The sequence below is a fragment of the Argiope bruennichi genome, chromosome 3, assembly GCF_947563725.1.
Source record: "Argiope bruennichi chromosome 3, qqArgBrue1.1, whole genome shotgun sequence".
In the NCBI taxonomy this organism is placed as follows: domain Eukaryota; kingdom Metazoa; phylum Arthropoda; class Arachnida; order Araneae; family Araneidae; genus Argiope; species Argiope bruennichi.
The window spans coordinates 94,976,454-94,990,645 of NC_079153.1; the positions used below are offsets into that span (position 1 = coordinate 94,976,454).

Below are 14,192 nucleotides of genomic sequence, written 5' to 3' on the forward strand. Positions count from 1 at the left end.
AAAATATTTAACAAATATCCTATAATAGAATTATACTTCATGATTTTAAAAAATTAAAAAAAAAAATTCTTGAAAGGATGAAACATTTACAATATTTTTTTTTTCAAAAAGAATTCATTAAAAAAAATTCTAAATAGAAAGAAGAATATATTAGAATGAATAAATCTTTGTAAATATATATATAAAATTAAAAGGGCAAATTTTAATATTCCAATGCTTTAGTTTTACCAGTCTAAAAACTTTTTTTAAATTAATTTTTTTTTCATACACAAGACTTTAAGTAAACTGGATATTAATTTAATAATTGGTAAAATTTCACAATGAGTGGTTCAGAAAAAAAAAATTGTCTACAATACAATATAAATTTTCTATTTTCTGCCTCACCAATCAAATATAAACTCATGATTCTGATTTTTAAATTCAAGTTTTTTTTTAAATTATATGTGCATATTTTTAATTATACAAGTCAGATAAGTGATTAGCAAAAAATTTTGAAAAAAAAAAGTGATTAGTGGCATCAAATACATTGATAGCAATAGGATAGTTTAAACATAGCTCCAATCAAGCTGAATTACAAATTAGCAACATTTTAGCTCATCAACTTCCTTAAAGATCAGAAAGAAATTGGAACAGAACAAGAGACATGTCGAATACACAACTGCTATTAATATACTTCATACCACAAACTGTTTCTCCTACATTTTCTATCATGCTAAGACACATTTTTTTATAATGACAATGCCTGCATCAGGCTTAAGTCTTGATACAGTAAAGTGTCATTAATTCCTGGCCAGATTTTCAAAAATAGATGGCTAGAAAATTTAAAATTCAAGAACACTTGCAGATTGCACAGGCTGCACAAAAGCAGAACCATAACTTTTCAACAACAAAAAATTAAAAACTAAAATCAGCATCATCAAATGCACGAGACAGATGAACTTAAATTAAGCAAAGATCTATTAATGTGATATGGAAAATTAGGGAGTTGTACAGCAATTGAAGTTTATCAATTTGCAACATCAATAGACCAAAGTTAAGTATTCCACAGGAGTTTATATCTTATAAAATCAAACTGTTTGATTCCCACAATATTTGTAATTTAAAATTACAAATATTTTTTCTTCAATATAAATAGAAGTAACTCATGATAATTTTATTATAACTAAGGGGAAAAAAGCATCACATATCAATAAAAAAGCAAGTTAGAAATGCAAAAATCTCACTACAAAACATAGCAGAAAAATAATTAACACAAAACTTTCAGAACAAAAATAAAAATAAGACTACAGTAAACTTATACAACCACTTTTGTACATTGAAAATTATAGACAACACATTTAAGTAAAAGATAAAATTAACTATTTTAAATAAGAAGGAAAACAGAAAACTAAAAATGGAACTTTATAGAATCTTGATTAATTTACAATGTCTATAAATTGTAAAAGTTAAATAAACTTATTTTTAAAAATGATAAATTCACAAAAATATACATCTAAATGGTCATTGATAATAAATATACACATAACATATAATAGATAAGTAAATATAATAAATAAAAATTGTTTCTCTATATTTAGCAACAAAGAAATCAGAAGAAGAAAAGAAGAAAAAAAAAGAGAAATGATTAGTGAAAGAATTTTAATCAGATATATGGATACATATCTGAAAATGATAACTGTTCATAATATAAATCACTAATATAATCTAAAATAGATTATTTAAGTAATTTTTTCAATAAATATTCAATATCATATGTAATTTAAAATTTTCTAATTCAACTTATTAAATGACTGTTATAAAAATTATGATGACTTTGAAATAAACTTTAATGAAAAATTTTTTTATATAACAATTCTAAATCCTTCGATTTATGATAAGAAATGTAATATATACAAATGCAGAGTAATTTTACAAGCATACTAAGGCATAGAGGACAACAAGTGTTGTTGGGCATCTGGATCTTCAGTCAATAGTTCTACTTTTACCCACTCTCTACCTTTCGACGAGAGTCGAATTGCATCAATGACCGCTTGAATATATTGACCATCTTCGAATGTTGCTGCCATAGCCACTGGCTCTTTCACCCAACTTTGAAGATCTTCTTGAGAAGCAAATGCATCTCTCAAAGCTCCTATCATTTTCATTAATCCCTTCATATATGGTTTTGGCAATAAAGCATTGATGTTATTGTCAGCTGAAGGCAAGGTACTATTGTGAGAAATGACAGATGACTGCTTCAAGTCTTCAATATCCAGATATAAGACTTCTTCTTTCATTGCAGTAAGTTTTTGGCCATAAAGATCACCCCCTCGCACAACGACGTGCCCTTCACTTCCACAAAGCAGTACTTCTTGGCTAAATTGGCCAGGCAGATGTTCGTTTAAAGTGACAGTTGCACATCCACCACCTTCTAGTTCCATCTGAAATGTGCAAAAGTCATCACTTGTAATCTGCCTAATTCCCTTGAAATGGCAAGTTTTGGTGAAAGTCCTTACCATACCATGAACACGCAAGGCACGGCGCCCAGTTGTATATGTAATTATATCAATTATATGGCTTCCTACATTTGTCAGAAGACCCCCTCCCATAAGTTCATCACAAGTCCAATCGTAGCGATCATGAAGCAGACTGCCACACTGCACTTGAACATCACAGATAGTTAAATCACCAATATAACCATCACGAACAACCTTCTGCATCTGTACAAAAGCAGGTAAAAACCGCAAAGTGTGAAAAAGTATAGATATAAGAGAAGGATAATATTGTGCGGCATGGACCATCTTCAAGACCTCCGACTGGCACAAGCCAGCAGGTCTGTCACATACAACATGCTTGCCTATTCCCAATGCTTTAACAGCTATCTGAGAATGTAGGTGGGGTGGACATATAATGCATACCAGATCCACATCTTTCCGAAGCAGAACCTCATCGACTTTATCTGTTGCAAATGGTATATCTAATTCTGCAGCGACTTTTTCAGCCGCTTCTTTAGTTCTTCCCCAGATAGCTTCAACTCTAAATTCTTTAGCGCGCAGAAATGGTACAAGAACACGAATTATTTTGCCAGTGCCGAAAACGCCAACACCGCGTAACATATTAATAAAATCTGTTATTTGTTTCGAAATGCGTTCGTAATTAAGTACCACATTCAGAAATTTTAAATTCCATGAACAACAGTCTTCACATCTTTGGATACATAACATAAACAAAACAAAACAAACGCCATTTTGAAAAAAAAATATCATTCGCTGAACAGAAAAAAATAATAATTATAAGTTTTCAAATAAATAATCCTCTCAAATAAAACAAAAATGATATATCATAATATCAGATTTTTAGAGGATAAATTTTATTCTTTCTTTTTAAATTAAGCAAGTTTTTTAAAGTATGAAAAGGAGAAAAAAAAGTAAATAATGACGTCACTTTAATTAATTGCCGTACTATAAGTTGAGATTATTATTCTTTAATGCAAAATTGCTTGGGTTTTCCCGAAAGAATAAAAATAATTAATACATTACGTGTTTACTTTTAATGAAATTTCTTATATTTATTTATTTTAAACTGAATTTTATTACTTTAGGCATGAAATATTTCGAGTGTGGACATTCATTTATCTCAGCAATCGTTCGTCAAAAAAATTTTTCCCCAAAAAATATTTTTTCGCTCAATCTATTATATCTTATTTAATTATTCAGTTAATTTGAATACATAAGCATTTTAAATTTATTCAAATTCAAACCGACAGCTCGAATGTGTATGATTAAACAAGCATCTATCGAATCTGCATCTGATTTTGGTTTGTTATCACAGATTCGATATAAATTTCGAAGCACCATGTACAGTGGCTCAAACAATTGAGAGTACACCCACCTTACTTTTACTTGATAAATCCGGATTTTCCTTATAAATAACACATAACCGAGAAGTGCAAACATGTTTTTCTTTTTACTCATAACAAATGATTTAATTTAATGTAAAAATACAGAACAATCAACTAAAAACTCCTAAGTTAAAATGTTTCAGAAGCATTTTAAATAAAAAATATGCAGATTTTTGCCTTAAAAAATTGAGAATACACCAATGAAATTTAAATAATATCTCTTTTACAAAATAAGTGTCAATATTTATTTGCATGTCCTTTGGCTTTTATAATGGCCTCTAAACGTCGTGGTATCGATTCGATCAACTTTTTAGTATGGTAGTATTTGAAGATATTTTACCCCATTCTTCCTGCAACACTTGTTTTGAAGGAGTTTTGTTTCTAATATTGTGTTTTTGGACCGCTGTTTCAAGCGTGGCCCACAGATTTTCGATGACATTGACATCAGGGGACTGTGGTGGCGTATGTAACTTGTTTACAATGAAAAAGACGCAACATTTTGACATTACGTGCCGTGTGTTTCGGTCGTTGCCCTGCTGAAAAAGGAAATTTTCGTCTAAACCCAAAATTTAACACTTTCCTTTAGAATGTTACGAAGTTTGTCCAAGTAAATGATATGGTTCATAATACCATCTATAAAAACTAAATTTCTGACCTCGGATAAAGCCATACAACTCCAAACCATGATAGTGTCAATACCATGTTTAACTATAAGACCTTTTTTTTTTTTTTTTTTTTTTTTTGATCCAAAGATGTATTGGGTTTTCTCCATATAGTGCGACGACCGTCACTGCCAAAAATGTTGAATTGACTTTTATCACCGAATATAACTTTCTTACAAAAGTTATTTGTCTTCAATTGATGAGTTTTTGCACACTCCAAAAGCTTTTATTATTATTATTATTATTATTTTGAAAGCTGATGAACTCGACTAACAACTCGACTTTTATATCCGGCTTGTCTAATTACATTTCGTACAGTTTCAGCACTTACACTTTAACCTATAATTTGAGAAGTTTCTTCAGCAAGTTTGATTGCACTTACTTTAGGATTAATCTTGATTTCTTTCAAAATTTTCCTTTTTTCGACATCATTCGGAATGTCTTTCTTTCCTCTTTCAAATTTATTTTCAATCAATCCATTATTTTAAAATTTTACAATAATTTTCTTGGCACAAGTGTAGCTTCTACCAACAATTTCAGCTACTTCACGATAAGAATTTCCTTTTTAAAATTATTTTAATACGAATTTCCTTACATTCATACTAGTTTCTCCTTGAGGGCACCCTTTTCCAATAATTCAGAAACGCTCTAAAAGCTATGATAGAATGATCATGGCTTGACATCATGGAAATTGCGATATAGTTTGATAGTTAAGAACAAAGGCTATCAAATTAAACATTAAAAACGCAAAATATGAAAGTAATTTTTCTATACATTCCATCAAAATCGTCTAAAAATTGTGCGAATATCCTCTGTATTCTCAATTTTTTGAGGAAAAAATCTGCTAGTGTTTATTTAAAATGCTTCTGGGAACTTTTCAATTCATAGGTTTTTCGTTGATCGTTCTTTATTTCAATTTTAAATTAAACCATTTGTTGTGCGTAAAAATAAAAACGGTTGCACTTCTCGGTAATGTGTTATTTATGATGGATGTTAGATTTGTCAAGTAAAAGTAAGGTGTAGGTAGGGTAAGGTGTAGAATAAGGTTTGAGCCACTGTGTGTCTGCTTTCTTGACGTTGAACCTGCCAACTGAATCATTCTGATATTAATAGAAATCGCAAGGTAATAGTGCTCCAGGAAATTATATATGCTTTTTGGAGGGTTAGGGCACCGAAAATGTCATCAATAATCAAACAAGTGAAATAGAAGCAAGGGTATATGATTTTTCTCATCCTTTCGTCATAATTTACTTAAAATAGGAAGATAAATGCAGTGATATTTGTCTGCATATTCCTTCATTTATTTCATTTGCTTCCCAACCTCTATCTCACTGTTTGAGATATATGGAAATTTGAAAAATGAACTGACTAATCAAACCATCTTCTTCATTGCTTCGAATCAATGTGTACTGTTACTATTAATCCTCTTCAGGGTCTGTCTTTGACAGTGAAGTCTTCTCTGGGCTTGGGCAACATTAAAAAAAGGCTCAAAATTCTTCCCGATTAAACATGGTATTGTACGATATTTTTACAATATGTTATTTGATATTTTGAATATTGTTTGAGATTTTATGGAAACAGAATTACGAATTATAAAAAGATAATTTTTTCTTTGCTCGCAGTCTTTTGAATCAGAAAAAAAAAAAAAAAAAAAAAAAAAAAAATTGAAGCAAATATGGGATAAATGAAAACATATTTTTTTTTTTTCATACAGCCTGAACTTATAGTTGAATATATCTTCCATATTTTTATTATTCTAATTATTTTTATCTTATTAATAGAAAAAACAATAAAAATTCTACAGAGAAAAGATTAAACTAAAAATGAAAAGAACCTGACCTAAAATTTAAAAATTATGAAGTTAAATATATCAAGGAAAAAAATTTTTAATTTGAAAACTATACATTAATTCAGCAAAAATGTGTAGTTGAAATATTTTTCCCAGCAAAAAATTCGACAGAAATTATTTCAGTTATTCAACATTCAGTTCATTTATAAATGATAACTGCTTCTTAAATTGTTCAGAATTAAAAAAAAAAATTTAAAAAAATTATGAAATATTTTTGTTTAAGAAAACAATCCAACAATATTTTGTTTTGAAAGATTTTTTTTTTTTTTTTTTAAATTCTAGAAATCTGAATACAAACAACGAATCATTTCATGAATCAAATTCCAGTAATGGTAGCTAATTATTTTTTTTTTAAATTGTGTAAAAATAATTCACTGAAATTTTGAATTTATTAAAATTTCCTATATTAATTAAAAATACTTAAACAAGATAGAGATAAATAACTACTTAAATGGACTTTTCATTTTTTCAAGAAATCTTTTAAATATTCAATTTTTTTTCCTTTGTTTGAATTCTTCCATTAATTTCTTTATTTTATCTTCCATTTTATTTAAAAATAAATAATATACTCATGAATTATTGAGATACTTCATAGTTTTTAATAAAAATTTTATTGTCTCAAATACGATTAATTTTAAAAAGTTGATTTGTAGGAACGTTTATAAGTTTTGAAGAATTATGAGATAAAATCTAAAAATACATTTTACACTTCGAGTTATTATTGTTTTAAATTATAAATGGTTTTCAAAAATTATTAATTATGTATTTTAATGTTTTAATACAATACACTTCACAAAAATAGGCTGAAGCTGATAATTAATGAGTGCAAAGACTCAATCAGGAGTAATTTAAAAACTGTTTCTTTATCAAATTAAAATTTTAGTTATTGTTTAATACACCCTGGCCCGTTTACTTTCTAGTATGTAAAGTATGGATATATATTTTTTTAGTATGTAAAGTATAGATAAAGATATTTTTCCTCATCTACTTACTATGAAATTTACAAAACCGATAATTCTGAAGAAACAGCAGTTGCCAAGAGCATACAGTGTGTATAGTCAGAAATTGCTGCAAAAAAATAAGCCCTTTCAAGAAGCTTCGCAAAAAAAAAAAAAAAAAAAAAAAAAAAAACACCTTTGGAGATTGGTAAACTTATGTGCTTTCTAAGTATTAGGATATTTCCTGGTTTAAATTAAGTTTAAGCATTAAGTTATGTATAGTTTAAATTTAAAAATTTATCTTTAATGGAAAAAGTACTAATTCATAATAAAATGCTTTTGAACAATTTTTATTTGCTTTAAGGGGTTGTAGACATTAAATTATGATGAATAAATGGAAGATCTCTGTTTTTAAAATTTGGTAATAATCTCGGAAATACATTTAATGATATTATATATATAATTACTGGCCACTCCTGAAAATATTTTTGCCACTTAAAGTGGCCATATCAGCACTTTTGTGTTTAAATAAAATAGTACGGTAAGATGCGACATAACACTCACATACATGAGGGACAAAAACTGAACGAAGAAATATCCATTAGAACCGAAATCAAGGTCGAAGAACTCCGAAAATGTGCTCATCCTTTTGCATCTCACTCTTTAGCGAGGTAGATTCGTCGAAAAGTGTTAGTTTTAGAATACAGAGACGAATAGTAAATATCATTACAGGGAAAAATTAATTTGTAATAGAAAATGGAAAATTAAATTATCTTACACAAAAAGTAAATAAATTTTAATATCCAATTAAATAAATACTTATATATGTTTATGTGTGCATAAATAATCATATACACTCTGAAGTCAAATTTCAAATATATATACAAAGATAATATTTTATATAAAAATAAAGACACTTTTGAGCCAGTGCATCCATGTACTGGATTCACAGAAAGATCAAGGCAAAATAAGGCTATGTACAAGGCTTCAATTTACAAAAAGCAACATACGACAATCTACTGATGACTTTGAAGATGCTTTGTAAATTGATTCTTTTTCTTAAAGTCTTTATTGCATGTCTCACAATGATAGATAGCTTTTGATTTTTCCTTGTGGACTTTTGAATGTTTTTCTAGTGAAGCAGCAGTTTTAAATACTTTGTTACAAACATCACATTCATGAACCAGCTCACAGGTCACTTGATTTAGACTAGAGTTAATATCTGCAAAGCTGACAACACTCGATGTATCGATCAGAATTTCCTGAGCCGATGTCTTACTAACATCTAACAAATCCGAGTTTCTTGGTACAGTACCATCTAATGTTAAAACCTGAGAATCAAACAAACCCGGATTATGGAACACTTCATCACCACTGTTTTTTGTCAGTCCAGTTTCTGGTATGATCAAAGTAACATTTTCTGAAGGCTGAAGTTCTGTTTGTTGTTGTGGATTAAGAGTAAAACCAAGTTGGTGGATAATCATATTTGGATTAATGGTAAACGTTCCTGTATTAGCAGGTGCATTAGCATCAACATTTAGAATTTGAGTAGTCTGATTAGTATCCACAACTGTTTTACCATTAAGCTGATCAGCAAGAGATGGACTAATAGTAATATTAAAATTAAAATGTTGTTGCAGTTGTTGAAGTAAAGTAGAATCGAGTTGAAAAGATTTTGACATTAAGGATGAATCCATAATAGTTAATTGTGTATTAGGATTAATTAAAGTAGAAGGCTGTAATTGAATATTGGCTTGACTGCCATTTGAAAGCTGTATAGATGGTGGAACCATGTTCACTACTTCTTCGGAAAGAGAAACAACAGGCATAGATTCGACTTCTTGGACAGGATCTTTCGGAACTTCAAAAGACTGCGTTTCTACTGGGCGATTCTTTTTCTTGCGAGAACTCTCTTTGAAATGGGAAGCCATATGACTTTTGCGATGGCCAGATGTTCTAAATGAAAGGTCACAATGTGGGCATTTGAAAGGTCTAACACCTAATGGAAAAACAAAGCAATTTAGTGTCAATAAAAGATATATTATGTGAAAAATATATATTATGTGAAAATAATAGTTTGAAAGGTTTGATTTACAAAATGACAAACATTTACAAATAATTTAAAGATATATTTCAAAAAGAATTGAAAAATTTAATAATAAAATTATTCAAAATTAATTTTACATTAGTTTTTTTAATATTTAGAATTTTCTTTTAAGATAAGAAAGTAAGCTTTTAAAATTGAATAATACACCTTGCTATTCTAATGGCTGATTCTATATTATTAAATTTGCACAATTGACAGTCAAATAAAAATCAAAATGAGGTCAAATTTTATTAGCAGCAGCATTTTTTTCAATGAAGCAATAATTTTTATAAATATATAATATTATAAATAGAACTAATGACAAAAGTAATAATCAGAAAAAAAAATCGATTTTGGACATTTTATAAATATTCCTATGTTTAATACATCATTCAAAAGCATTTTTTTTTCGCAATGCATGATAAATTATATTATTCACAGTTTTTGAAAGGCATGATGTTGCTATATTTCAATTCCCATATAAGGCATACAATTAGCTCATTGTGAAAGTAGAAATAAAATAAATTGTTAGAGGTGGGAAAAAAAACGACTTTATTTTATTGTAAAAGGTTTCAAACTAAGAAGTACATAGCTTCAAAGCAATGATGACAACAAATCAAATGCAATGTCCTTTAACTGATCATTTTGCTAAATAATGAGATTATGCTATTTTGTATTCATTTATTGTGATAAAGAAGAAATCTATCATTTTATAGGTTTAATTTTGGGTGCAATGTAGCAGGCCTCCATGCGGTGCACCCTGGTTAACACTAAATCTGCTACAACTTTCATTCTTTCTTTAAGTTCAGAAATATTGGAAGGCTAGAGATCTAATGGCTTCATAGCCAATCTTTTGAGCATTTGTAATAAATAAATAAATAGGTTTAATTTTTTCAAAATAAATATTAATTTACTATTTTTTACTAATAATCAATAGTTTTAATCATTAAAGAAAGAAAGTTTCTTTATCTGTAAAATATATTATTCTCATATTTATTATTTTAGTATACTACATATCATTCTCACAGTTATCTTAAATGTAGAATTATTTGAAAAGAAGAAGTTGATTTAAAATATTTATTTCTAATGAAAGACAATAAATAGAGACACATATGATACATCAGACTTTATTTTATTTAATTACTGGATTCTTAAAATCTTGCACTGTTGTTTATTTACGAGAAAATGGAGATGCATCGGGAAATATCGATTTGTGTTCATTAGTAAACAAAGTTGTTGTATTGTGATGTGCATTTTGTTGTAAGTTCAACAAACAAGAGTTCATAATAAACAGATTTATAGTTGGTACAAAAAAATTAATAGAAAATGATTATGTATGTGTATAAAGTTAAAGTTCTGATCATCCTTGCATTCCAGATGAAAATGTTGAGTCCATCCGTACTGGTTTAGAACATTGCATAAGAATCAGAAAGCTTGGAATGTCACAAACCAATGAATGATATGGAATGTGCTTAAAATCTGTACTTTCTATTATTCAAGAACTGCAAAAATTGACCAGTAACTTTATATCTGGCAAGAAATTAATTTCCATTTGGATGTTAGTCACATAACAAATGGGTCTCATGTTGAATGCAAAGAAATAAAAGCCTCAACTCCCCACTATACAACTTCATATATTATATGTCTCTATCTATTCTTGTTCATCAGAAATATTTTTTTAAAAATATGTTTCTTTGTATATTATTCTGAAAGTATTATTTCAATTAATTATTTTTTTTAAAAATTTGATTCTATAGATGGGATACTTTGAAAAATAGGAGTGTTCTAACAGTGTGGGATTGAGTCACCTCTAGTAGTGACAGGACATATCTTCTACAAAAAAGGGTTGTGCCATGACGGTGATGGCTATTAGGACTCAACTACCTCTTGCTGTGCTATTGTCTTGACCATTCAATTTAATCGTATGATTTCAGATAGTTTGAGGTGGCTCAAATATGCTTTACTTTAATTTGAACATTATTTAACTCATTACAGCATTAAGTTACAAATAATCATATAAAATACATGAGAAATGACAGGAATTAAAGTTACCTGTATGCAATCGAATGTGTACTTTCAAACTCCCTTTTGTTGCAAATAATGAATTGCAAACATGACATGAAAAGTTTTTCTCTCCTGTATGTGTTTTCATGTGACTGTCCAGAGTGGATTTGACTGTAAAAGCTTTGCCACAGCTTTCACATTTAAAAGGCTTCTCGCCAGTGTGGATTCTCATATGCCGAACAAGATCACTCGGTTTTTTAAAGCTTTTAGAACATTGTGGGCATAGGTGTGCATGCCTTGGTAAAAATTCACTTTTGTCCTGTAACAAGTTGAAAAGCTGAATTAGGAAAAGAAAAAAAAAAAAGCAAAGAAAAAATCATTCATGTAACATAGAACCTAGCTTCAAATTTGAACCACATATTAAGTTGCTTTCAATCATTTGAAAAAACCAATGTAAGTGGTCACAATAATTAATTGGAAATTTTTATGGGATCAAAATTTTTTTAATGAATTTAGGCCTAACTAGAATGTGAATGCATTTGTGAAGCTAACACCCTCAAAATGTGGATCTGATAGTAGCTATGCAATGGCTAATGGTATGAACCCTTGAACTCAAAACCTAGTTTGAACTGTATGTTTTTGACCTATTAATTACAAGATAAGCATTATAAGTGGTTTTAGTGCACTTCACTTAAGTCTCTAGAAGTAATAAGTAAGAAAATAACAACACCTTTTATAGCTAATATTCAAAACATTTGAATAAAATTTTGAATTTGTATTTTTATGGTCCTTAATTTTCTTAAAAATGTCAAATTCTTTTCTTCAATAGCAGTGGGAACCCTGATATAACATCTAATTAATACATTTACCACAAGTATGAATGGATCTCTTTTATGCCAAGGTAATCAAATAAGCAATTCTTTAGAAGCCTCACATCTTTGGGAAACCTCATATATAGAATTATTTTTTATGTTATTTTGAGGATAAATGAATTTTGTACATTTATTTCATCTACAAGATCTGTGTATAAAAACTCATTTAACTTAAATTCGAGTTTCTTTTGAATTTAAAAATATTATTCTAACAAAATTCCTATGAATTCCTTTTTGCAATATATATTATATTGCTTTATAATTTAAAAATTGAATAATGTTATAATTTAGAGCATATCCAATATTTTTATTAGTATTAAAATTGCTAAGTATAATAATACTTTTAAAGTAAAGTTTCGATTTCATTATTTTTATTTTTTAATTGATATTCTGGAATCAATTCTCAGAATAGTGAGCTTCAATTAAATATTTACAAAGAGATTATAATTATTTACAAAGAGATTTAATTAAAATCCATAAAAACTAAGAAAATAGCCAAAATGAGATATTGATATTTGCATAGTGAAGGTGCTTATTGAGGGGTTAATCTGAACCTGATCATTTTGACTAAGAAAAATATCACACTTCCCCAAATCATTATTTCTCAATTCATAGACTTCTCTAAATATGTTGGACAAAGTGTTATGGCAGACCTTAATGTAAAAAAATACATTCATGTTGATATACATTTTAAATTTTATGATTGCACATCATATAAAAAATAACTTTTTTTTTTTTTTGCATATTTTGAGAGTAACAATACAGATAAAATAGAGTATTATGTATTAAATCAAATGTGGTAATATTTTTAAATGAAATATTCTGAATGCAATATTTTGATTTCAGCATAAAATATTATACAATACAATATTATATATTACAATTTCATTATAATAATTTAAGCAAAAAAAAAAAAAAAAAAAAAATTGCTATGCTAACTTTTTCTTTCTCAGTTACACTTTGTAGCAGCATGGCATCTGTCAGCTCGGACACATTCAAAGTATCAACAACACTTTCATCAGGAATTTGAATAATTGTATCATCATTTCGAATATCAATCCCAGTTTCTGCAATTCATAAATATTTTTTGTTTGAAACAACTTATTTGTGAATAGAACAATCATAATGCTTGAAATGTTATTAATTAAACCATAAAATAATTGAAGATTATTGACATAATTTTTTAAGGAACAGTCATCAAATTTTAAAATAAGTATTTAAATAATAATGTAACAAAAATTAGCTGAACTATGATTATTAAATTACAATTATCATGAAAATATTTAAGATCATCTTGTAACGTGGATTAAAAATATTTAGAAAAATCACAAATTACAAGTCATGCAAATCCAAATACTATCATAAAACACATTAAAGCAAAATATTAGATTATATTCAATTTTTACAATAATCGCTTTTTTTTCCAATATGTTAGAATAATTAATATTTAATTGTTTATCAAAAATTATTGGCAACACCAGAAAATTTTTATTAATGTAGTCAGCAAATAATATTAAATATAATACAAAATTGTCTAAATTTTTTATTATACTGTAATATAAGAATTAATCGCTTCTGCTAAAGGCACATATTATCAAAAGATCACATGTTATGCTAAAAAAATCAATCATTATCAGTATAAAAAATTGATATAAGTGCTTTAGATATTATTCTGATTTATAGGTCTTATATCACATATTAGATAAATGCAAGGCCTTTGGTCCTTTTAATATCAAATACATTTAACAATTTTTAAAAACTTTTTAATAGTTATATAAAGTATGCATAAAAGATAAATTAAAGCACATGCATTAAAAAGATGAAAAAAAATTCCTACTTTGGAATTAATCTCCAAACAAATTTTTTATTCAATTTTAAAATTGATAAAAGCACACTCTGAA

The 14,192-nt window shown here is 27.7% G+C and overlaps 2 protein-coding genes across 2 annotated transcripts in view; both read right to left on the reverse strand.

Annotated features, from left to right (window-relative positions):
* Window positions 1-1,670: 1,670 nt before the first annotated feature.
* Window positions 1,671-3,232, reverse strand: LOC129963771 (glucose-fructose oxidoreductase domain-containing protein 1-like). Its single transcript, XM_056078319.1, has one exon. The coding sequence runs from the start codon at window positions 3,201-3,203 to the stop codon at window positions 1,920-1,922; it is 1,284 nt and encodes a 427-aa protein (XP_055934294.1). The 5' UTR covers window positions 3,204-3,232; the 3' UTR covers window positions 1,671-1,919.
* A 4,878-nt stretch (window positions 3,233-8,110) lies between these two features.
* The window catches only part of LOC129963533 (zinc finger protein 236-like), a 39,153-nt gene continuing 33,071 nt past the window's right edge, over window positions 8,111-14,192 (reverse strand). Inside the window, exons 10-12 of the mRNA XM_056077972.1 lie at window positions 13,231-13,358; window positions 11,468-11,738; window positions 8,111-9,328 (exon numbers count right to left, since the gene is read on the reverse strand). Coding sequence (XP_055933947.1) covers window positions 8,346-9,328; window positions 11,468-11,738; window positions 13,231-13,358 — 1,382 coding nt within the window. The 3' untranslated portion in view covers window positions 8,111-8,345. The remainder of the gene's footprint in view (window positions 9,329-11,467; window positions 11,739-13,230; window positions 13,359-14,192) is intronic.